Raw genomic sequence first — 26,235 nt, forward strand, 5'->3', positions numbered from 1 at the left:
CGCGGCCCCGCGGCAGTGCGTGCGCGCTCACCCCAGCCTCCCCCTCTCTCTCTCTCTCCGCCTCGCTCGGTCTTTCTCCCCCCTTTGTGAAGCGCTCGGAGAGGCCCGGACCCTGCTGACTCGCCATGGCCGACGAAAAGCCCAAGGTGAGGGAGAAATCCCCGGTCTAGGGCAAAGAGGGGCCAGGCCCGGCCGCGGCCTGGCAGGGCAGCAGCCCTGGCTCTGCCGCGCCGGCTCTGCGCGCCATTTTCCTCCCCCCTCCGCACCAGGCCTGGCCGCCGTCGCGCTTTGGTCCTCGGCCCCCGCAGGGCCGCCCGGCCCGGGCCGGCTCTCTCCCGCGGTGGTGGAGCTGGCTCTGTGCCAGGGGATCCCCAAGGGCCGCAGCGGGGTGAACCGGGCCTGTGCTGCTTCCCCTGTCTCAGGGAGGCAGGCCTACGCCGCGGCTGCGGCCCCCGCCTCCCGGAGGGGCTGGATTCCCCCCTCCCCCCGGGCCGCGGCCAGGCTTTGCAGCATCTCGCACCTACCCTGAGCTGGGGCCATTCGCGGCTCTCCCCGGGGAGGGGGACCCTGAAATAGCTCGGCGGTGCCAGCCTGCTGGGGAGGGCAGGGAGGTGGCTCACGCCCCCGCTCTTTTGTGCCTCCTGCTGCCCAGCGCCCCCTGCCCTGGGCGGGTCTCCCGAAGCTCTGAGCGGCCTGGCAGGGGAGGGGAGCAGCATGGAGCAGCCTGTGATTCCCTGCTGTTGCGTTTTCATTTTAAATGGAGTTTGAAGGCGCCAAAAAGCCTCTCCCATTTAAAGGACCCGTTCTCCCTTCCCTCCAGGGCTCTGATTGTAGCTTTCTCTAGGCAGCAGACTGTGTTTCATTCCTCTTCCCCCACCCCCGCGCCCACCCTCGTTTGCAGGGATATCTGTCACACGGATACCTGACCCCTCTGTACCTTGTTGTCTTCTGAAATCTTATTCAAGCTTCACAGTGGCTAGAATTAGGAGGTCTTGACCCCACAGTGTGGTATAAAGTGAAGTTGGAACACAGACCCCTGTGCTGGGTGCCTCTGGTATCGCCTTTTTAATGAAGCAAAGCTCAGAGAACTGTCTATATCCGAAGGAGAGATGCTTAGTTTGAACTGACTAGGGTGTCATCTGCATTGGGTGGTTTATGTTCTGCATTAAAGAGTGCTCCACCCCACTCCCAAATTATTTGAAATTAAGGCATACACTGTTAAGGGTGAGAATAGTTAGAGTAATTGTTCCATTGGAACAATTTATCAAAGGTCAAGGTGGATTCTCCATCATTGACAATTTTTAAATGGAGATTGGATTTTTTTTCTAAAAGATAAGATCTAGAAATTATTTTGGGGATATTTCGTTGCCTCTGTACAGGAGGCTGAACTAGATGATCACTATAGACCCTTCTGGCCTTTAGAATCTAGCAGGGTATGAAATTAAAAATCTGAAATCGCTTTTGCATTATTAGTGTGGCTCGTGTGCATTTTTTAGGGGGTTTGAAGTGTAAGTTTCAAATTTTTTTAAAGAGATAGAAATAAACTGAATAAAGCTGCTGGTTTCAGGTGTTAGGCACGTTAATAGATTCATGAAAGTCTAACAAGATGCAAGATCTGAACTTGCTTCCTTTTAAGATCCGTGGCATTCAAGTTAAACTTTCTGAAAATTGCAGAATTTGCTTCACTTGGCTAAATTGAAATAAAGTGAGGAGGGGCGGGATTTTATAGAATATTTGAGATTACAATCCTAAATGTAAATTTAGTTTGCTTTATAAGGATGAAATGTATTGTTGTATATGAGCATGTGACAACAATATTCTTAATTCTTTAGCCCTTTGGAGAATTTTTTCAGTAATGCAGTTAGTATGTGTCTGTGTTCCTTTTAAGTTTTTCTTCCATCACCATTGTGTGTACTAATTAATTTCAGTAGATCTTGACAGAATTTATTCCTTTCAATGCTATAGAAAGAGGTTTTGCATTTCCAAATTAGGAAGAGTTTCATACTAGGAAAATTGAAAGACACTTACTTTGAATTATGAAATAAAGTGTGAAGCTTGTAAGGTACTTTTGCTCTTCTGTAATAAACTGTTGCTACATGGTAAAATGTTAATGTATTTCATGCTTTTTTTACAATCATTCCTATCCTTTCTTTTTTCCCCTGAACAGGAAGGAGTGAAGACTGAAAACAATGACCACATTAATCTGAAAGTGGCAGGGCAAGATGGGTCTGTGGTGCAGTTTAAGATAAAGAGGCACACACCACTTAGTAAACTCATGAAAGCCTATTGTGAACGACAGGTGAGGCACTAAAAGGGATCAATGTCTATAGGAGGGGTCATCTTAAGTAAGATGGATGAGGACAATAAATGTTTTACATATTTAGCAAAACCAATCAGATAGAAGACTATGTACTGCTTTGAGCATTTGTTGGTAAATAGACTGAGAGAAAGAGAATAAAGTTAAGTTATGTTCGTCTGTTTCATAGTCCCCTGTTGTTGGAGTGCAACTTTAATATTTCTACTCCCTTCTTTCCCCAAAACACAGAGAGTAGGGTAGAAAGAAATGTGGTTAGGAAGCTGAACAGGGATAAGTACCTTTGTAATTGTTGTTTGTTCTCAGATTTCTGATTTTTGGGCTTAGTTTTACTGTACAGAAATAGAAAGTGTCAATGGCTGGTCATAGATTTCTTTGAAATGTAAAACTGTATGGGAGTGGGCTTGGAAAGAAAATGTGGGCTTCATGATCAGTTTCATTTTTCTAATTGTATGTGCATCTACACTGCACCATTACTAATAACTATCATTATTCTGAAATAACAATGTGAGCATATATACAGTCATTCCATTATTTTGAAATAATTTTGAAAATAATGGACAGCATATTCAGAAATCTGTAAACTTCATTCTATGAGGAATAACACCTATTTCAAAATAGCCCCTCACCAGGGCTATTCTAAGTTATTCCTTCCCAGTGCCTCCTGGGGCTCTAAATCAAGATAGCACGTCTACATTACGTTAGGATGCCTCAAACTAATTTTGAGGCTTTCCTGCAGTGCACACATGCTATTTCAAAATAAACTATTTTGGAATAACTATTCTGGAATAGCTTATTTTGAAATAAGCATGCAGTGTAGACATTCCTTTTGTTGTTTAGTGGATTAATTAACTCATCTGAGTAAACATGTTTTCCGATATCATGCAAATAGATACCTTCCATAACTTGCAAATAGATATTGGGGAAAAAAGGAGTTCTCAAACAGTAGTTGCAAAAGTAAAGAGTGATGCCAGATAACTTATTTTTTTGATGAGTTGAACAGTCAGAGCTTGAAACATCATCTTATTTTAGGAAAACTTACTGACTTTTTTTTCATAGTTGTGGAAGAAGTTGTCTGACACTTGGTCCATAAGTTTCTCAAGAATGTATTTTTAAAAAGTCTCTTCTCTAAAAAACTTGTTTTCGGTATCAAGTTAATCTACGATCTCAAACTGTACTGATTTTTAACAATACTAACTAGAACCTTTATAGCTCTCTAATTCTATGCACGTTGGGGCTATGTTTAGACTACACCGAAGTTCAGAAAGAGGATATGCAAATTCTGTGGGAATTTGCATAGGTTCTTCGGATCTGCTTTCGAAAGTGAAAGTAGTCAGGATGCGTTTTTTTCCCCAGCAAACCCCCCTCCTCCCCTTTGAAAAACCGCTCTTCCTCAAAAAAATGAGGTTTCCATGGCTTTTCGAAAAAGAGGGGAGGTTTGCCCGGGGGGGGGGGATGCATCCCGACTACTTTTACTTTCGAAAGCTCTGCTTTTGAAAGTGAAATTGGAACTTTGTCATAGTCTAGACGTCGTTGTGCCAGTATAACTATTGGATGTTGTGCCAGTATAACTATTTCAGTAAAAATTAGACTTCTGCCTAAAATAGATTCATTGGCACAAAAAATGTGTAGGCCACGCTTGGGTCTAATAATTCTGTCCTTCTCTGACTAAGATGGGGTATATTTCAAGGGATTTATACAATAAGATCATTTAAGTTATGCTTTAGTTGTATGATTGATATACGTTGTAATTAACGATGCTTACAATTTACCTTTCTCCATGTCTGGCTTTGAGCTAATCTAGGGAGCCAAAGGAAACCTAGGTATAATGCAGAAGGAATTCAACAGGTTTTCATCATGGTGAGAGTGATTGTTTGAATGACATCTGCACTTGACAGTCAGAATCAGAGATAATTTTGAATGATGCATACATTCACTACAGTCCCATATTAAGGGCAGGAGTACCATGCATGCCCATTCCTTACCCAATAGGTGTTATGACTATGAATTAGTGATGGTGGCGTCTGAGACATTTTCTAGCCCTGCCAATGGCTCATTATTATCTTGAGTAAGTTACTGAGCTTGCTGAGTTCATATGTCTTTAAATAAGGCAGGATGAGTGTAAGGATTTAGGCAATTTTTGCAATGAGCAGAAACCAGATTTTGAATAAACTAACATCCAAAATCCAGTTAAAATAGGAAATGAGGTAAGCAACCATTTTAAAGGGTTCACAGGTCAACGGCAAAAATGTTCAAACTTGAAGGCCTAAAGATAGATACCCATTTAAATATTTAAGCATTTTTCATAGGAGATTCTGTAGATTCCATCTAAAGTCCTTGAGGACTGTGAATGGTTAGCACTTCTAAAAATCAGAACTATTTGTAGACTCCCAAGCTTGAAAAGTTTGGCTAAGAAACATGAAGTTGAAGCAAAATGACTTCATGCATATTGAAGAAAGACAAAAGGTAGGCAATGCAGAGACCTAGCCAGCTTTACAGTAGAAGTCATGTAGGGTATATAATTGGTCTAAAATGAAACTAAATAGTCTTCAGATATAGTTTCAGGAGATCAAGGTTATTGAGGATCATTGTTTCTGGGAAGAATGTATTACTGGAAATTGTTCTAGTACATTGAAGTGCAGAAGAATCCATATTTTTGTGAGAGTGGAGTTCTCAAATACACACTTTTCTGTCAGGTCTCACTTGCAGTCCATACAAAATTGCCAGGAACCACTACAAAATAACATTCTCTAATGTTGTGGATCTTGTATGTTGTTTTTCTCTTGGGTGGCGCCTTCAGTTTCCCCCTCTTGTTAAGTTCTTCCCGTCAAATACTCTACTTTAGTAACTAATTTCCTGAAGAGGCTATCAGCATCAGTTGCTTCATCCCAAGGGCTGGGAGAGCTGCCTATATGCATCAGTCACTCAGTCCTTCAACACTGGGGCTTGAACCTAATTCCTTTGTGTAGCAGATAGTTGTGGAACCACTTTACTAACTGCTTGGTCAGCCACAGGCTTATATCTTAAATTCAGATGCTCTTACGGAGGGACAACTAATTTGGACTATATCTGCTCTACATAGACCTGGGCACTGACAGAACGCGTTTTACTAGTGTAGGAACATCTCCATCAGCCCATGTGAGAATGAGATAGTATTTTGAAAATGGAAAGGGTCACCAAATGATTTTAGTGAGAATTAAAAGAAAAAGTTTTAAAGAAAATTCTATGTTATCTTATCTTGGTAGATACCCTACAAAGGTAGATGACTGCTTGTTTCTCATCTTTGTGTTCTTGATCATCCACGTTCTGTAATTTCATCTTGTGTGTGCCTTAAATTCAATATGGAGGTTAGACTTGATATCACCATTAGATGCTGGAAGTTTAAAATACTATAGCCTTGAATGATTACTTTTGGCATTAATCAGCTACTTCTTGAATCATTTCAGACTGCCAGATTGATGTGAGCTTTACATGAGGAAAATAAAATATTTTGTAGAATATTGCTGCTTTTGGAGACAGTGAAATAGAGCTGTGCTGCATATTTGAGCAGGGATGTTACTTCACCTGTGACACTTGCCATCCAAAGTGTTACTTCTAACTTTCCTCCAAATTAATTATTTAAAATTCTTGTAATTTTTTTCAGTGCCTTCTATCCTTCAGGGTTTGATGGGATTTCTAGTACACTATTTAATGTTCCGTTAGTAGGAGCAATGATGCATCTTTTTAGAAACTAAACATTGTGCAATTTGTAATTCAAAGGAGCACAATTGTACAAATTCTGAATTGTACAGGAGGTGAGCAAGGGGATTATGGCATCAGTTTGGGTTGATTGACCTCTTGTAACTGGAGCTATGCAGTATTTTAACATGTGACTTATTTCTCTTTGTGCAAGGGTTTGTCAATGAGGCAAATCAGGTTCCGGTTCGATGGGCAGCCAATCAATGAAACAGATACACCTGCACAGGTAAAAATTATATTTAAAGATTGCTGCAGGAGTTAATGGTTGTGTCTTATACTACTGCTAAAGAGCAACATCCATATAACTATCCATGCTTAAGTAATGGAACTTGACCATTGGTATAACTTCGGACTTTTACAGTAACTAATTCAGAAATGTTGGGACAAGTATAACACTATATTCTGCATCTAGAATATTAAATTTATACCACCACAGTGCCAGATAAGATGATGTACAGCTTCTACTGATGCCAAGCCCTGTAAGGATATTACTTTATGGATTACAATGGTTGTGGTGGGTTGTTAATCCTGGCAGGTAAGTATTGAAGTTCTCTTTCAAATAATAATATTAGTGTTAGCATACTGACAGGCCTGCCGGTTGATGGCTCTGTAGAACGGTATACTATACTATAATTTGAAAATTGTTTAGTATAGTTAATGTGAAGTTAGGATCTCAGTATGTAAAGTTACCAAGTATGGTGCATTGAGATGGTTGAAGTATGTAAGTTTAAAAACAAAAATCAGACCAGCAATGTAGGATGCTGGTTCATTTTGGCAGTGATTGCTGGTGATACCCAAGAATGTCTTTCTGGAGTGTTTTGTGTAGTAGGCCCCTGAATTGCATGTTGATTAAAGTGTATTCTTTCAGCATGCCATCCCATGATAAATAAGGGACTTGGCAATTTTGTCAGTGCTGTCATTGGGCTGTTGTTTCCAGACTTCTGCTTCAAAGAATGTCACCCTAGCTGTTGAAATTTAAACTTCTGGTTAAGCCTGAAATGCAGAGAATCAAAATCATATGCCATTTGTACACCATGCATGCTATGAAAGCTAAATCGGTTTATTAAAAACCGTAAAACACTGTGGACTTACAACAGGTGCAGAATCACACTCTTAAAACTTCACCAGGAGCATTACTGTGATGTAGCAGCACCAATGCACTGTGGACATGGTCTCTTAGACATACCACAGTGGACCTTTCTTTGCAGTGTAAATGTACTTGTTTAAGCATAACATCTGGAGCCCTTACAAAGCACATGAGATCTTTTATAGGGGAAAAGGCAGTATGCCAACACAGAGTGCCACTTGCAAGACTTGTACTCTTGAACCTCTTTAATCTAGCAACCCTGGGAAACAGGGTTTGCTGAATTAAAGATTTTGCCAGGCCAGGGAAGGTGTGAGGGAGATAGGGGTGCAGTGCTTACCTGGTGCTCTGCATTCCTTGTCGCTCGCAGACACCACCCCCTGCTGTTATGGGAGTAGTGGACAAAAGCCTCCAGCAGAGCATGTCCTTATGCTGCAGTTCCCCCAGGTGTGTGGGTGGGTGGGGAGGGGAGTGGCAATGCACAAAGTTGCTGCTGCCTCCCCTTGCCAGTGTTCAGGTGTCCCCAATACAAGAACACCTGTGGTATGGAGGTTGCAGTGTGTTATAGCAAACACAGGTCTAGTAATAGGGCATGTTGTACTCTGGTACTGTTTGTTACATTGGCCATACAACATGTCTAGAAACTCTTTATAGTCAAATTCTTTGTATCTAGTAACTAGTATCCCATTTTCTTATTGACTTTGAACATTGTGTGTGTGGTGGGTTTGGTTTGGTTTGGTGGTTTGTTTTTTTTTAAATACTGCAACTTAAGCCACTTAAAATGCTGTGCATTTGAACAATCACAAAGTGGAATGAAGGCGGGGAGGAGGGTGGATGTGAGTGAAATGGTCTAATGTAGTAGGCAACAGAGTTGTCTGTGAAGCCCTTAGAGCATATCAATATAGTCATGGATCTTAATTTTGTTTTAGTCAATTATCCACTGTTCTTTATATCACTCTTAAAGTTTCATGTTCCTATAAAGCAGAGTGAATGCATACATTTGGGATTTTTTTTTCTGCTCATTTAAAATTGTGGTAAGAGATATGTGAAGATGTGAAATTAAGACATTTCGAATATGTCTAATATTTACTCAGCTGAGTTGAAAGCAGTTCTTTCTTTCTGATACAGTTGGAAATGGAGGATGAAGATACAATTGATGTGTTCCAGCAGCAGACAGGAGGAGTCTACTAAAAAGAGAACCTGCTACTTTTCTCTCCAAAACTGTGCTCCCACAGACAACACATTCACAATTAGAAAAATGAGACTTGGTTCAGCCACATCCTGACTACTGCAGTATAGTTTTTTCTCTTCTCTTTTTTCCTCTTCCTTCTATTGTACATAAAGTATCTGGTGTATGTGCACAGACACAATGCATATTTTTTTTAACTAAATGGCCAATGGTATGTTTTGATCAACATGGAATGGAGATGGGGTGGGGAAAAAAAGCCTGGTTCTGTGAAAATACCCCTTTTCTCCATTGTGGCATGCTCCTTCAACTTTTATCTTTATATTCCAGTAAGTTATTTTGCTCTCACTGTTGACAAACAAAAACATTGCATACTTTGTTTGATTGGATAATTTCAATGTTTTTCTTTTATCATTGTAAAACCAAGGACGATTTTATAACTTTTTTGTACGTAGCTGTTACATGTAGAGCAATCTCTGTCTAAGTAGGGGTAAATTACTCCAAAAAACATTGATCCTAGATAGTTTCCCTTCAAGTAAAGCGTCTTGTTGTTTAAATAAACTTCTTGTTTAAAATAATCAGTTTTCTCAATTTTTCTGCATAGTGGTAATACTTAGCACTTGTAGTTCTTTATATCTCTCTACCAGTGTACAAACTTTAATCCTCAAACATCTACACCTCTGTGGGTAATGACTGCACTGTAGCTGGGAGTAAATTTTCCAACCCACTTGCACTAGTGGGGCATGAGCTAACACGCTGAAAATAGCAGCATGGATGTTGTAGCCCTGGCAGAGACTCAGACTAGCCACTTGGGGTCAGCCTGAGATGCAGCATCCACATTGCTATTTTTAAGTGCACAACTCTGCTAGTGCAAATTTGTCTACCCATAGTGGGAGACTTTCTCCCAGGAGTAGAACAGACACACCCTATGTGGTAAGCAAATAAATACAGTTCCCATTTTACAGATTGGGAGATTGAGAGGAAGAGTGTTCGGTTTACATTAATGTGGATTAGGGGAGATATATTTTGGAATGCTAAGGTCAGAATCCATGAAGTACTGTACAGAAAGTAGATCAGACTTTGTAGATGGACACATTCAGGTATTGTAAAGAAGGTTCAAACCCTGCTTCGACGCTATGCTGTGTTATAGGATGAAAGAAGAAGAGTTCAGGCCCCATTTAAATCCTGATTCATATCAAGAAGAGTACAAAACAAGAGGGATACAATGGAGTGGAGCTGTAATCAAGACTTTAGTGAAAAGCCGCTAAGATCTCTCTATTACTTCCTCCCCTCACTGTCTGAGTAGAATATTCTTGTTTGGTTTTCTTGTTTGTTCTATGTCACTTGGAATCTCCTAATGCTTTCAGCTACTCACAAGTACTTAATGCATAAAGGAAGTAGAAAGTAAAGCCCTGCTTTTTCATGACCACCTTTTGCAAGTGCTCCAAGAGTTGTGGGTGTTGTGTGTGTTTTTTTTTAAGAGTGATTTCCTATTCCTCCTGCCCTAGCAAATGAAATGTCAGTCAAAATGATTCTTGCATGGTAGATTATGGCTTCTATGCTTTAAGAAAGTTAAATGACTGAATGGTGTTTTCTCATATCACCTAGTAACACGTTAGCCACCTTAAACTTCTGGGTAGAATAAATTAACAGAATATGCCTGTATTTTGTGGTAACTTTCAAATAAATATCCAGGAGTATTAGTCTCCTGTTGTAGGCCACTGCATGTTCCCCCGTTACTAGAATTAGGGATTTCTTAAAATTTAGCAGAGTATTTTCTTCCTCAGCATGCAATTGTTCTGGACTGCACTTCAAAATCACACTGTTCTGGGGAGATGACATTGCTCTTCGTTGCAGATATTTCTCTATCTAGATCCACAGGTGATTCCTTTTTTAAAAAAGTTCAGTGAAGGAAAATTAAGATCGAAAATCAGAGTCCTGGGTGGGATTCTGAGAATACTTTCCCCTTGGTCTTCAGATGTTCTGTCATTCAACCTGGCTAGGAAAGACTTCTCCAGCCTGAGATTTCTGAAAACCCACTCCAAATCTCAAATTCTTTCAGCTGCATGGTATTATGCCAAAACTTTGGAAAAATCTGTTTTAACTTGCTTCAGCTTCTGAAAATAGAGGACGAGTTCTCATTTAATTTTTTGATCACTCTTACCTACAGTTAGTCTGAAAACTGCCAGGTGCATTTTCAGTCTTGTTCCTTCTCCCTTAAGGGAATAGGAGTAAAAAAGACAGGCAGGGAGCACCCATATGTTTTCAAAAGTGGTAAGGAATCCTTTAACCTCATACAGAAGTACAATGGTGCTTCATTTGTCACTAACCTCATTGAATTCCTGTCAACATCATGGGGAGCTGTATGATTTTTTTAAAGAAATCAGACCATTTAAATTGGGTTTATACCTAATTTACAAAAGTTTCCCTGTCCAAAAGAGTGAAAAAATATAATCTGTAGCAATGTCAGGTGCTGCAGCTTTAAGAATATCCCTAGTAATTTTGTTAGGTCCTTGCAGAAGGATTTCAACATATTAAAACAAAAGCTGCAATCAGTTAACCTCAATTCCTTTGTGTCTAGTACCTGATTTTCTAGCTGTTGTTGCTTTTAGATTAAGGAGACACTTTCAGGCTAACAGCTGCCTTCAATAGTACTGGAAGATGACTATGGGTACAAGCTCCTTTTGCCTTAAAATGTTTGACAACCAAAACCATTTTTGTCCCCAAATTTTTCAGAGACTTTTCTTTCAACTAATCTAGCAAACTGATTACTAGAAGGCACTTACTCATTCCAACATATAAAATGTAGCAGGGGTAGCATACCAAATCTTTTTAAAGCCCAAAAACTAGTCCTTTGGACCTTTGTCCTGGTATGTTCTTGCCATTCGTATCCCTGTGACTTAAGTTGATCCTTCCTCTGAAGACTGCCAGCACTAAGTGCTTAGAGGTTTGCTGTTGAGTTCTGCTTCCTACGGTCTGAGTGTGTCTGCACGATGTCATCTTCATTAGAAAAATGACCTATTGCTGCTGATAGGTGTCAGGAACAGGTTCATCTGAACTTGGTTTTACTTCCAATGTGGATCAGGACAAAGGTTCAGCACTTTAAAAAAAAAAAAGGTGAAAACTGAGTTTTCTTAATGAGGATATGAATAGGCCCATAATGAATATAAATGCCACAGGTAATGCATACTAGCTAAATACAATAGGGACCACATGACCTTTAATACAAAAATGCTAATGCAACAAACTCATTAGATCCTCACTAAGATGCAGTTTAATTTTACTGGTCTTTCACAAATCATGGCCATCCCTTCAAATAATATTTTGGACACCCTGAGACTTATTTTTCCATATCTGTTCTGTTAATAAAAAAGTGTAATCTAGGCATTAAAATGGGGCAGTAGTAGCCAGGACTCTTCTCTGAGTTCAGATAAAATCTTGTCTTTGGGCAAATAGCCTGTACTATCATTTTCAAATGTGAGTGCCTACAATTATAGATTTACATCAATATATATGGACCCTAAAGAAAAGTGGCTTGAGTTTTAGAAATCCAGCTGTCTTCAATGGGAGCTCTGGGTACTTAATACTGAAGATCAGGCAGTTTTATTCAGGCCTTGAATTATAGATTTAAGTGTCCATCTTTAGGAACTCAAGTTTGAAAATGCTGGCCTTACCTTTTCTGTGCCTTAGTTTCTCCAACTTCAAAATTAGGATTATAATATATATCCATCTAGCCAGTGGTTTGAGGATTAATGTTTGTTAAACACTTTAAGATGTTCATGTGAAAGAGGTTCTAGAAATGCAAAGTATTATGACATGCTTGACATCAGAATGTTCTGAAATCAAACATGCTGAGTGGCTAATAACTTCTAGGGTGCAAAGAGATACTTCAAGAAGAGTATCTTTTTTACATTTACTCAAATTGGCTTTCAAATAAAAAGGTGATTAAATCAATTAATGGAAATAAAATATAGCATGATCTGATGCTGCAAGCTGTACAAAGTCACAGTGAAGATACTGATATAAAATAAACACCTTGGCAAAAGATAGCTAGGCTCAAAGCAGATACTCCTCTTGCAAGAATATTATTTTCCGTAACTTCATTTTGTTACTCATACGGCCTAGCCAGCATAATGTAAGTAGTGTCAATTTTTCTGATGGATGCTGATTATATTGTGACCATTAATGCAAAAATATTTTATGATTAGCCAAGAGAACTGACTCTAGCTTCAACCAATCAGAAATGAGTGGATTTCTAAGGCTCTAGCTGTTTGTTTTCAGACTAAAAGGAAAGTGGTCATCCTTTAATTTTTATATTTTAAATCTAAAATGAACATAAAAATGGGAGATTTTGTAAGATAGAATTCAAGATTGTGGCCTCTTCTCCATACATGCCTGTATCCCCTCACGTAATGGGCTATTCTGGAACAATAAAACAAAGTATAATTTAAAATCATTTTTTACAATGCTTTCACATTGAATCATGTTTTACTCTAATACTTTCTATATGCAATTATTATTGTGCTTTATCTAAAGTGAGCCAGTGTGACTTGGGTGGACCCAGGCTCTTAGGCCTCCTCCCTGCCACTCCTTGCCCCAGAAAATGGCAGTAAAAAGATCCTTCAAGCTCCCCAAAGTGGCTACATGGGTTGAAGCCATTCAGGAAAGACTCCGTAGGGCTCAGCAGGTCCATATGAAAGGAGCTTCAGAGCTCACATGAGTTCAGTCTGTAGGTAGACATTGGGGAAGTAAAAGGTGGTTCTGGTTGGCTGCAGGAGAAGGGCCAAAGGAATAAGGAAGGGACTCCTGTCTGTCTGCAGGAGGTGCAGCCAGGAACCAGGGGAGCAGGGAAGGTATTTCTGAGTGGCTGCTGGGACTCAGAAAAGATAAAGGCTATGGGGAAGTGGCCCAGGGAAATTTAGTTATTCTCTTACTTAGAGAATTTCTGAGTTGGGGCCTGGAGAAGTGGGTCCCCTTGCAACAACAGTCACTGAAGAATTGGCTGTGCCCTGAGAGAGGACAGTTTAGACAGACCCAGGGAAGGGATGGAACTGTTACCCCACCCCCAGAAGAAAACTAAAATGAAGCTGACCCAATTGGAGAACCAGGACTAGAGGACTAAAGGACAGGTGAAGTCATAGACTTGTAAACCTGGAAGGGACCTCGAGGTCCTCTAGTCCAGCCCCCTGCACCCATGGCAGTTTTCTTTGTTTCTTTGACAGGTGTTTCTCTAACCTGCTCTTTAAAAATCTCCAGTGATGATTTCACCATCTCCTTAGGCAATTTACTTCCGTACTTAATTGCCCTGATACTTAAGAAGTTTTTCTTAATGTCCAACCTAAATTGCCTGGATGCATTTTAAGTCACTGCTTCTTGTTTTATCCTCAGAAGTTAAGGAGAACAGTTTTTCTCCCTCCTCCTTGTAAGAACCTTTTATGTACTTAGAAGGTAGTTTAGGGGTTTTGCTCCATCCCAGAACAGAAATCTTTGCACATAAGCTTGCCAAGTTGGGTACTGAAATACGCCTGATTAGCCTTCCCTCATCCTCAGTCTGATGATAGAAATGTTGCTGATGGAGAGGTACAGTGATGGGGCTTTTTGGATTATAAAAGGAACTGAACCCAGGAAGAGCTGCAGAATATTACTAAAGGTTTTGCGATTAGGCCTGGTTGGACAATATATCCCAGAAGGAGTTGGTTTGGTTTGGTTTGGTTTTGCAGTTGGAGTGTGTGTGACTTGAATGGAGGGTTGAGTCACTGGAGGCTTGCTTGATGAGTGCATCAGTTGATGGGGAACTGAGAGCAGAGGAAGTGGAAAAAACTGCACTCCTACTAGACCAGAAAGGGTGCTTGCGATAGGTGGATGGTATACCATTACAGACAGATTAATTTCTGCTATAACTGGGTCACAAAAGTCAGTGTATTCAGACCTGAGAGGCACTCATTTCCTTTTGTTTCCTAAGGGAGAGTGATAGGGAGGCTATGTAGTTGAGTTGGGACATGCCATTTGGAATTGTGGGTAGAGAAGCAAGTTGGACTGGAAATTTGGCTTCTGATCTCCATTCTGTGGTACTTTATGACCCTTGTAAAGTAATTTCACCTCTGTGTCCCCATTTCCCCATCTGTAAAACTGGGTTAATACTCCTGATTTCCATCACAGGGGTGTTAGGAGATTTAATCAGTTAGCATTTTAAATGTTTGGATGGAAGGTATTATAGAAATTATGGCTAGTAACTGAGATTTGAGACATATTAACTATTAGACAAAATTCTAACCTACATAACTATAGTGGGCTATTTATCAGAATAGAATATGAACTAATCAATCTGAATATGATTCCCATTTTCCAAATAACATATGACTAAGTTCAAGGTTAGTCCATTTCCTTGGTACTTTGCAAGCTATCATGAGAGAATAAACATATGACCAATGTTAGTCATGTTTCTTAATGCATTGCTGGAAGGTGCTCAGGTACTTTGGTGGTGTGTAGTGTAAGAAGCTATAGAGAATAGAACAGAATCTGGTTTGATACAGTGCTAATGTATTGTAACGGAATGTGATTCTGAAAGAGCAGAATTTTATGCATCATCACGTATCTTTTGACACAAAATCACTACTGTGTGTTACATTTTGAAGCACTGCTGTATGTCTCTTTGTCTGGACGTTAGAGGCTGCACTATGATTATCATTGTGTGATCAGATTTTGAAGTGGTGCTATTTTGTTGTATCCCATGAGTTTGTGAAATTTTAGTTGCCGCCATTGCATTGCAGCAGAACATTTTGAGGCAATCGGTGTTATTGCTTGTTACAGCACGATGATAGCCTTAGATGGGCATTTAAAAAAAATCTAGTGTCGCCTTAAAAACTAACAGTTGTATTTGGGCATAATTTTTTGTGGGCTAGGGACTACTTCAGCATATGGATGTGGGTAGGTGCTGAAATTATGTTTTGAGATGGTGGCTTCACATTGCATCACAGGAAGATTACCTTTGGAGGTAATGACATGGCATGAGAGCATTACATCATGGTGTGGTGACTTTCTGAGACAGCACCAGCAACATGAGAGCAATTTTGAGGTATTTTGTACGTGGTGGTGATTGGGTTGAAGATTGAATTTCTGGCCTGATACCTCCCACTGTAGTGCTGCTAAGCTAGATCCAGTCACTCCATTTGTGGGGACCCTTCAGTTCCAATCCAACGGTGCCCCCTCATAATGAAAAATCTGTTGAACTAGACTTACTGGAGATTTGTCTGGCCTCATATATAGTTGAGCCAATCAGAATCGAGTCAGGTGAGTGACAACTGAACTTTCCATTTAGCAACAAAGGGATCCCGGCACCAAAGGCAGCCAATCCACTCTGAGAGAACATTATTTCTCCCCCAATCAAGTTTAGGGGCAGGGAAGAAGGCTGCCCTATGCCACTCAGAATACAGGTTGAGGCGGGACTAAGCACAGAGTGGCGGCTCCTCGCCCAATGGTGGGTGGGATCGGGTTTGAACCGTCCAATGAGAGAGCCGAAGGGTGGGGCGCGTCTTTTTGCGGGTATAAAAACCGGCTGCTGGGGTGGGGGGCAGCTGCAGTAGTTGTCACCAGCAGCGGGGAGTGAAGTTCACCTCCTGCCAGCCTCTTGCTCGGAAGCGCATTCGCCCATCTGTCCCCGCCATGACCACCACGACCACCTTCAAGGGCGTGGACCCCAACGGAAGGAGCAGCTCCAGGTGGGCGGACCGGGGAGGGAACGGGGCTGACTGGCCGTTGGGACCGTTTGCCCGCGGGGGGACAAAACTGGCCGGGCCGTGACGGGGAGCCGCGCGCTGGGGTGACGCTGAGGGGCTCCCTCTCGCGACGGCGGCGTGCACGCGGAGGGAGACGGGGAGTCCGGATCCGTGAAGCCCCGTCGCTGGGTTGGGTCCAGCCGTGCGGTGCCTTGACGGATCTCTCGGGGCTGGCCGGCATGTGCCGCCCGTGGGGTTCGCTGTCTCGCGGCGAAGCCCTGACGCAGTTGTCTGGGGATGAGCCGCAGGGCCTGGGATCGCGGCAGACCCGCCCCGGGCGGCTGCTGCTGCGTGCGGCTGCTCGCCGAACAAAGGAAGGGAGCTCGCTGCCCAGCCACGCAGTTGGATTCGCCTCTCGGTCCCTCCCCAAAACCCCGGCGCCGTCCTCCCTGCAGTCCCTGGTGCCGCCTGTCTTGAGCTGCTGGTAGCTCGCTCCTTGCTCTAGTGGCGGTGCCCCGGGAGGGTTGCCCACACTGGGTGGGGCTGGAGCTGGCTCTATTGTCTCTCGTCTGTAGCTTCTCTACTTGTGAACCTTAGCAGGGGCAGTGGGCACGCTGGTAACTCATTGGGCATTCCTGTTAAGAGGCTGCTCCTACTCGGGGACAGTTGTAGGGTCCTGGAACTTTGTGGAAGGTTTGATTGTGCCAGCTGGACTGTGTCTATATTGTCAAGCTCATTGTCTACTGTTGCTTTAAACGGATTATAGGCAGCAGGATCTCTAAGAGCATGCTCCAGGGCTGGGGGAAGTGAAGGCGCTACTTCACTGAGCATCTTTTCTCCATTGATCAAAACCTGCGGCGGTGCACTGGCTATTCTTTGAGGGCGGGGGTTCCCACATAATGATGTGGGAGCCATCTTGAGGGGGCAGGAATCAAGGGCTATGAAACTGCTGTGAAAAAGAGGGCTTTTTTTATTTAAAAAAAAAATACCAGAACAAGAGAGAGCATGAGACTGGATCAGGGAAGCCAAGGTTGGTCTAAAACAAAGAACTTAATTAGATCACTTGTGAGAGATTGCATAGCATTTCTTAAAAATTATCTCAAACTACAGTTGAGCTCAGCATTGGCAGTGTAAATCATGGTCTTCTGGGCAAGTTGGAACTAGGCAGTTGTTTGATAAGTGGCGGTTTTAAACAAGCAGAAACTTCCTGTTGAGAATTTGGGTATTTGGTTCTGTTGCAAGAGTGTTTTCTTCATGGAGCTGAGGTTTGCTTCTCATTGCTCTTTGCATGAAATCCAATTAAAAACATAATGTATTTCAGGAAAAGTGTGGCTGTTGGCGGGGCAATTGCAAAATCCTGGGCTTGGATGATGACTAAAAGGGTGAGCTGATAAGCTTAGCTGGACTAGAATGTCAGACATGTTGAAGCTTCACTAGATTTCTTGAGTCATTGTGGATAGTTCTCTGAAAACATCCACTCAATGTGCAGCGGCAGTCAAAAAAGCAAAGTTAGGAATCATTTAAAAAAGGGATGGAGAATAAGACAGAGAACATCTCATTGCCTCTAAAACCATGGTACACCCACATCTTGAATATTGAATACAGATGAGGTTGCCTCCTCTCAAAGATCTTGGCGTTGGAAAAGGTTCAGAAAAGGGCAACAATGATGATTAGGGGTTTGGAACGGGTCCCTTATGAAGAGAGTTTAAAAAGACTGGGACTTTCAGCTTAGATAAGAGGGAGACTAAGGGGGGATATGATAAGAGGTCTATAAAATCACGAGTGGTGTGGAAAAAGTGAATAAGGAAAATTATTTACTTATTCCCATAACATAAGTACTAAGGGTCACTAAATAATAGGTAGCAGGTTTAAAAGGAAGCTTTTCTTCAGACAGTGCATGGTTGGGCCTGTGGAACTCCTTGTCAGAGGAGGATGTGAAGACAGGGTTCAAGAAAGAACTAGATACCCACCCTGGCTAATAGCCATTGATGGACCTAACTTCCATGAAGGTAAGAGTGGTGTCTCTAGCTTCTGTCAGAGGCTGGGAATGGGTGACGGGAGAGGGATTGCTTGAAGATTCCCTATTCTGTTCACTCCCTCTGTGGCATCTGGCATTGGCCACTGTTGGAAGACAGAATATTAGGTGGACCTGTGGTCTGATACATTATGACCGTTCTTATGTACACTTAGCAGTTGGCTACCCTTTTTTGTGTTGTCTTAGTCTGTTTGACATCAGTCTGCCTAGGAAATGATTGTCACTAATCTGTCAATAGGGGGAGATATGGGCTGTGGTTGCAAGTCCATCTTTGAACACTGCAACTAATAGATGAGAGGTGGTGTTCACATTTAAACACTTTCACTAGAAGGATAAATTTTCTTTACAAGATATAGTATTCAGTAGATTAATTTTTAATTGACTGTTGTAATTGTTCAAACTACATGCCTCAGAAATGGGACTAAAGAAATCATAAAGGTATATGTGGATTTTTAAAAGCTGTGTTTAATCTACTGGGTAGTCTGGATGTATGTTCAGTGTGTAGTGTAGTATAGCAGGGATTCTGTACAGAATCCCTGCTATACTAAGAAGCAGTGCAATTTAGGGGTGTTCCCCTCTAAGGATGTTTTCAAAGTAAGTTTAAAAACTCCATTCAGTTCTAGAATATCAAACAAATTAATTCACTCTTGTATGAAAGTTGTGTTGCTTGTTGCTCTGCTGCATTTGAGGTTATCAAGGTATAAAAGTAATTGGATGTCTTATGTTTCTGCCTTTAGTGCAGTAGGCTTAAGGTTTGGAATTCATTGAGAATAATTAATTCCTGGCAGCGATCATCCATATCTGAGTCACAGGATCGTTATTCCAGCTCTGCAGTATTTGTGTTTGAATTTTTGCATAGTAGAAAGATGTCTGTAGCATTTCACTATGAACTGTAGCATAAGACCCAAACTGTTAAGGGGACTTAATTGTACAAAAAAGTAGGGATGTTAGAGTTTAACCGATAAGCATCAGCTTATCAGTTAATATTATCGGTTAAACTTTCCCCACTCCTGAGGAGGTGGCTTCGCTGCAGCAGCAAAGCCACTCCCAAGGAGTGGAGCCAGCAGGGGCTGGCAGCCCCACTAAGCGGCAGAGCTTGCAGCATGTGTAACTGCTGAGCTTTTCAGCAGTCCCATGATTAGTCTGTTAAAACAGTAAACATCCCTACTAAAGTACCGGGATCCTCACTTCACTATTATAGACTCACCCGACTGTCCATTCTCCATAGTTTGGGTCTGAACTGTATATGAAATGGCGATGTAAAGTTCTGGTTAATCAGTTAACTATTAGGTCAACCTAACATTCAATCTATTAAGTGGGATCCCAGATTGGGGGCTGCTCCAGCCTGGTTGGTACAGTCCACAGGGCTCCTGTTCCTAGCCCTCATGTAGGGCCTGAGGCTGCCACCGGCTCCTGCTAGAGCAGCCCTTGTCCGAGGTGGGTTGGACTCCCTGTGGACAGAGGCTTCCCCTACTTGTGGAGCGCCTGGACCCGCAGCATCTGGCACAGCCCCTGCCCATGGCAGGTGGGTAGCTGCTCCCTCCCTCACTGGCTACCAGTTAACTCTGTGGTGTCCAGCATGCTAGCCGCTAACCCGGGGTGGGCAGAAGCCTCAGTGGGCCAGATCTAGCACGTCTTGGGCTTTGATATGGCCCATGAGGCAATTCCAGGCCCCGTCCCCTAACAGGTGTGCACCACAGGGGAAGGAGCTCAGCTCCGCCACTCCACCCCCACGGAGCTGCTGGAGAAGAGGCAGCACTGGGGCTGAGGCTTCTCAACAGGGCTGGCACTGGAGGCATCGCTACCTCAGCCATGTGGCCTCTCTGGGTTAGCCTGTGGCTGCAGTGCCTTTGGGGTGGCCGGGTCAGTGTGGCTGCAGCCGCTGCTTCAAGAGGACACGAAGCCAGAGAAGGTTTTCTCCCCCTCTCATGCCCAGACCCTCCCACCCCAATCCTGTCCCTTCCCTCCCTCCCAAAACCCCTGTTCCCCCAGCTTGTTCCAACACCCTCCCTTGTTCTTGCACCCTCTCTTCTGGCCCCACACTGCACCCTCCTTTGTTCCTGCTCCCTCCACTTGGCTAGATGCCCTACTCCCAGCCTGCTTCTGCACCCCATCCTAATCCTACTTGCTGGCAGCCTTGTCTCTTGCACTGTACCCCTCATCTCCCCCTCCCCACTCTGGAGCCTAAGGAGGTCCATAAAATCCGCTAACTCCAGAACACCAGAAAAAAAATCTGGTCTATGGGAAGCCTTGTACCTCAGTTACCCCATTCCCTGGGGCTGTGTCTACACTGGGCCGCTTTTCCGGAATAAGCTGCGAGCTGTCTACACTGGCCCTTGAATTTCCGGAAAAGCAACGATGCTCTACTGTACAAAATCAGTTGCTATTCCGGAAAAACTATTCTGCTCCTGCTCGGGCATAAGTCCTTATTCCGAAACACTGTTCCGGAAAAGGGCCAGTGTAGACAGCTAGTAGTCTTTTCCGGAAAAAAGCCCCGATCGCGAAAATGGCGATCAGGGCTCTTTTCCGGAAAAGCGCGTCTACATTGGCCACAGACACTTTTCCGGAAAAAGGGTTTTTCCGGAAAAGCAGCCTGCCAATGTAGACGCTCTTTTTCCGGAAATACTTATAACGAAAACTATTCTGTTTTAAGCATTTCCGGAAATTCATGCCAGTGTAGACACAGCCCCTGGGTATGTCTAAACAGAAAAGTGAATTTGAAATAGCAGAGCACTTATTTTGAATTTGGTAAACCTCATTCTACAAGAGGAGTCCTGTGGCACCTTATAGACTAACCAAAGTGTTGGAGCATAAGCTTTTGTGGGCAAAGACCCACTTCGTCAGATGTGACAAAGTGGGTCTTTGCCCACGAAAGCTTATGCTTCAACACTTTGGTTAGTCTATAAGGTGCCACAAGACTCCTCGCCGCTTTTGCAGATTCAGGCTAAGACGGCTACCCCTCTGATACTCATTCTACAAGGTAGACTCTGGCCACCGTGCCTGTGCCAGCTCCAAGCCTGCATGCCCAGAGTCAGCAGTCACTGCCCCATACCTAGTGGCCCCAAAACCTGAGCCAGCAAGCCACTAGCAGCCAGCCCTTCACTGCTCCACAGGAGCAGTCTGCTAGCTCCCGGGAGCCTTCCTGTTACAGGGTGGAGATCATGGACCTTATTCAGGGTGGGGGGGGGGATACCCCAACATCCATGATCTCCACACTAGATGGAGGAATGTGGCCGTCTATGGCAGGCTAGCTGCCAGCTTGGCCACCAAAGGCCACATGAGAACCTAGGAGCAGGTTTGCATGATAATCAAGTTGGTCTGGTGAGACCCCCCCCCTCCTCCCGCAGCCCTGAGCTTCTCTTCCCACTGCTTCCCCTTTCCAGCTCCCTCCTCCCAGGTTTCCCCCTCCCTTCTCCCACCCTCTCTTCTCCCCTCTCCTGCCTCCTTTCCTCAGTCTCACCAGAGTTTCATTTTCTCCCTCCCCCCAGTTTTGTTAAATAAAGGGAGTTTGTGTTCATGGAAAAAAATACATGTATTTTATTTGACATCAGGAAGGGGAGGTTAAGGAGGGGTAAGTGGAAGGATGTGAGGGAGAAATGTGACACAAGCCCCCAGTGGGGCAAACCAGGGAGGCTCTTAGTGCTCCTCAGGGTGGAAGCTCTCCCACAGGGCCTCCTGGATACTGACAGCCCTCCCCCCCCCCCCCCCCCCCGCCCCAATGGACGTCCTGGATGGCAGCCTGCAGAAAGTGCAGCCAGGCTTGCAGCAGTGCATCCACGAGAAGCACCAGAGTGCCCAGGGGCAATTCTGGCTCCATGTTGCAGAGTGCTGGGGTGTCCCGAGTGAGGGCAACCAGAGTGTGCAGAGACAAAATGCTTTGCTGTCTCTCATCCAGCTAGACAAGCAAGCAGGGAAACCTGAGAACTGGCTGTCTGGGAGGGGGTCCCTTTAAGCACAGACCTCAGTCTCAGGCAGCAGCCCCACGCAGTAAATCCTGACCTGGTGCCCTGCTGCAACTGGTTCCGGCCAGCCTTAAATGCGATTCAGAGTCCACTCAGTGTGGATGCACTATTTCGAAATAGCAAAATGCTATTTCGAAATGCATTTTGTGTGTAGACACATTATTTCAAAATAGGTATTTTGAAATAACACTGTAGTATAGACATACCCTTGCTCTTCCTCCCCTCTTCCCCCCCCCCCCCCCCAATTGCCCCCATGAGGCTGGCACACCAAAGGAGTGAGGTGTCTCAGTTGGGGCCACATCAGTGGGGGGGGGGGGGGGAGAGTGGAAGTTTTTTTTTTTGGTGAGTCAGTGACCCCTGCCCAAAAAAGGGCTCCCCACCCCTCCCATAAATAAACAAAACATTGAAACCTTTTATGTTGGACATAATATTTTACTTTATTTAAAATGAGGTTTGATAAACTAACATGAGAAAGTTAAAACACTTAATCTGTTTCATAATTTAAATTAAACTCTTCTTTCTAGCTGCAGCTGGTTCAGAAAATAAGGTCACAGTATCCAGCAGGGTGGTTCTCAACCCTGCCCCTTCCGCTTGAGGCCCTGCCTTTCTGGGTCAGCCTGTGGCAACTTCTGAAATTTGTGAAGTGCCCTGCCCCCCCCCCCCCTCCCATCCAAAATTATTGCCCAACCCAGTGCTAGCCACATGTGGTTATTTGGCTGGTTGAGTGTGGCTAGTTTGCGATAGCAGTAGCCACTATAGAACTAGTTGAACACCACAGAGTTAATTGGATAGGTATGCCTCACCCATTCAGTAAGGTGATGCTTACTGGTTAAGATTTCACATTCCTAATATGATAACTTCATTTGATATTCTGAATCAACAACTTTGGCAGTATTTTGAATTTTGTCTGAGAGCTGTTCCTTACTCATCTAGCCTCCAGTGGTGCTAATCTTCCGAGATTAGGCTGAAGAAAATATGGCTGAAGGAATTGAAAGCTTAAGTGTTGTGCACTTTCTTATTTTCTCTTCTTGACTTTCTGGAGGAGGTATCAGATAGGCTTCTTACTACTTCCTGCTCAAGGTCTCACTGCTAGATTTATCTTGCTTGTTTGAGCTATATGCCATGCCTTTTTTGCTTGGCAGCTAAACTCTGCCCCTTGATCCCTGTTCAATACAGATGGCACTTGAGCAATTTTTACTATAAGCTTTTTGGCTCATCTCTTAATTCAGGAACTTGCTGCATGTTTGGGTTTAAAAAAATTGGAACAGTTCCAAATAGAAGAGTCTGGAAGCTAGACACAATCAGTGATGGTGCAAATAGTACAGTGGTTTATGTGCCAAATGTTGGTCTCTGCCATATTGCTAATTTCAAGATTAATTTTGTAGGGTGTTCTAATGAATTTGGCTGCTAGCAATTGAAAGATTGGACTCTATGATAAATAGGTTTTTGGCTCTGAGTTGGAAATGTAGTATTTTTTCCTGATTCTGAGATGCTTGGATAAATGGAGCTGGCTAAGGTTCTCCCCCCCTTCCCCCCCCCCTTTGTTTGGCTATCTTTATTTAGTGTAGTGAATTGCACTGTCTCTCTCTCTAGTCCTCTGATCAGTTCCGTATGAATAGCAGCAACCGAACAGATTTCTTTGTGCTGTCCTGAAGTATGTTGTAGGTCCAGGAGTGAGCTACAAGTGTAACTCATTCTTGGTTCCCATTTTTGTGCTTGGCTTGTGTATGCCAAAACATGATAAAACTCTTGAAATATAAGATTGTCATACTAAATCTTTCTACAGGGTACTGCGCCCTCCAGGCGGAGGTTCCAATTTCAACTTGGGCTTTGATTTGCCGAAAGAGCAGCCAGTGCGAAGGAACAGAATGGCATCCAACATCTTTGGTCCTCCTGAAGAGACTCCACTTTCTAAGGCTGAATCAACAGGTAAAAGCATCACTCTGGTTTTAGTGTCTATTCTAGTGTTGCTAGTGTCCAGCGATTATTCTAATTTTGTAATGCTTTATGGAAAAGGCTGGTTCAAGTGGTCCCTTGAACTGCAAAGCAGTATCATTAGCATCTTGAAGTGAATGCAGTTGATGGTATTGAGGGGGGGAAATTTTTTTTTTTTTTAAGTTCAGGCACCAGCAGTTTGAGATTCAGATAATGTGGTTTAATCTCTCATGTTTGCCACACCTTTTCTGTTTCTATGTATAAATGAGGAAAAAGTATATATTTATCTCAAAGGGGTGAGGCTGTGAGGATAGACTGTTTGAGGCATTTTAATACTGCAGTGATGAGACACCAAGATACCTGGGGTGAAATCTTGGTTGTCACTGCTCTTTCACTAGTTCATGAGAAATAAAACTATGGATAATTGTGCTAGTGTGCTTTCTTGTAGGTTGAATTTACATCCTTACTAAAACTTCAAAAGTGTTAGACTTAGTCTCTCTGTTTTAAAAAGGAGTAGTCCTGTGGCACCTTATGGCATATTTACGCTGCAGGGCAAAAGTTGAATTAAGACACGTAACATCAGTTACGTAAATTGTGCAGCCGAAGTCAAAATAGCTTAATTTAGCTTTTGGCACTGTCTACACAGCAGGAAGTCGAAGGAAGAGCAAGCACTCTTCCTTCAACGTCACTATCTCTTTGTGAAATAAGGATTACAGGAGTCAGAGTAAGAAGTCCATCTCAATATTATTTTGAAATAATGGCTTGCTGTGTAGGCATGGCCTTGGAGACTAACAAAAAAAAATAGTATGATCTTTTGTGGGCAAAACCTATGTCAGATTAGATGATCTCAAGATGAAAGCTTGCATGTGTGTGTTGGTCTCTAAATTGCCATGAGACTACTCATTTTTAAAACAAAATTCTGCTTTCAGGGATCATGCCCAGAGGTGTGAGAGAAGATTCTGAACCACAAAGGAGAAACTCTTCTGATGCAAACTGTGGGGACTTCATAGATCCAAAGGTCAGTGATTATCAAAAGCTCGTGCCATGCTTATGGCTGCTTAATGGTTGCTGGTAAGATTATATAGTAGGAAAAGGGACTGAAGGCTTTATTATGGCCTCTTATTTTCTACCTGGAGAAAGTATAAAATCTCCCAGTACCATTAATAAGCTGAGAGGTAGCAAACTAAACACTGAGTTCTAGATTTTTAAACTGGGTACTCAGTAAATGTTTCTGACTTGTTCCATTGCTAAAATCTGGAAATACTGAGGAAAATTGTGCCTTAGCCCTAATGGGGGTTCAATATTACCGGAATTGACTTGTAAAGTTCAAGCAGCTGTGCTTTGGGGATGTTAGTTTTGTGCTGGAGTGCAAAATAAGTAACCTGAATACTTCTGTAATGACTTGCTTGGCTGCCATCTACAAGGAGCAGCAGATGCAAGTATGTGGCCTAACTTGAGGTGGAAAGGCAAGAAAGGGACTGTGCTATTTGTACAGGTTTTTGCTTGATAGGTGATTCCAAATCCTGGAGAATAAGACCTAGAACAGTAGCTTCTGTGCACATAGCTAAACTGGAGAGGCTCAAGCAGGCTTTGACTGGTTTTTAGATTTCTTCATAGATGCAGCCTAAAATCCAATAGCTTTCAAGGAAAGAAACTACAAAGTGTAGCTCCCAGGTTTGATAAAACAGATAAGTGTGTAGAGACTTACAGTTATTCATATTTAAATGGCATCTAAAGTCACAGACAAAGTTGACTTTTTTTGATTCACAATGAGACTTGTGAGTATAGAAACGTCTTGCTTGCTAACTGGAACGTAACAGCTATAAACTTCATCTGATGGTTACAGCAGAAAACCAGAGTAAACTGTTTGTTCTAATATGTTTAATTTCATTATATATTCTGTAGCATGAAGAAGATGACTCTTCAATATCATTCCTCTCACAGAATGCTTTACTTGAACAGTAGTTGTAGCTGCAAGCAGTTTAAATGATTATAGTGTAGTCCTGTCTAGAACTTAAGAGGTGCATACACATGCTTCAGCCTGTCTCATGTAATTCTGTTGACGTCAGTGCAGCTGTCAGCTTACACCTGAGCAACAGGCTCTCCATTCTAAGATTCATTATCTCACTGTTAATGGGTTGATCTGCATCGGGGAAATGACCTAGTACTTTATAGATTGCCAGCAACAGTTTCATGTTGGGCCCCAACCTGGTGTTAAAGCTGCTCAAGCAAGTAAGGAAGTTTAATTCAGAGCTGTTACAGAAAA

The 26,235-nt window shown here is 42.9% G+C and overlaps 2 protein-coding genes across 3 annotated transcripts in view; both read left to right on the top strand.

The window, feature by feature from the left end:
• On the top strand, positions 1 to 8,900 carry SUMO2 (small ubiquitin like modifier 2). Its single transcript, XM_006136420.4, has 4 exons — positions 1 to 146; positions 2,168 to 2,299; positions 6,207 to 6,278; positions 8,265 to 8,900. Exons 1-4 carry the CDS (start codon positions 126 to 128, stop codon positions 8,325 to 8,327), a joined length of 288 nt encoding a protein of 95 aa, XP_006136482.1. The 5' UTR covers positions 1 to 125; the 3' UTR covers positions 8,328 to 8,900.
• A 146-nt stretch (positions 8,901 to 9,046) lies between these two features.
• Positions 9,047 to 26,235, top strand: part of JPT1 (Jupiter microtubule associated homolog 1) — a 33,849-nt gene continuing 16,660 nt past the window's right edge. The window contains exons 1-3 of one of the 2 annotated variants that reach the window (XM_025178164.2): positions 9,047 to 12,457; positions 23,821 to 23,963; positions 24,899 to 24,987. In XM_025178164.2, coding sequence (XP_025033949.2) covers positions 12,456 to 12,457; positions 23,821 to 23,963; positions 24,899 to 24,987 — 234 coding nt within the window. In that variant the 5' untranslated portion in view covers positions 9,047 to 12,455. Of the gene's footprint in view, positions 12,458 to 15,881; positions 16,041 to 23,820; positions 23,964 to 24,898; positions 24,988 to 26,235 lie in introns of those variants that run through there. The other variant, XM_006136413.3, reaches the window with a different exon arrangement.

The sequence above is a fragment of the Pelodiscus sinensis genome, chromosome 20, assembly GCF_049634645.1.
Source record: "Pelodiscus sinensis isolate JC-2024 chromosome 20, ASM4963464v1, whole genome shotgun sequence".
NCBI classification, from domain to species: Eukaryota; Metazoa; Chordata; order Testudines; family Trionychidae; genus Pelodiscus; species Pelodiscus sinensis.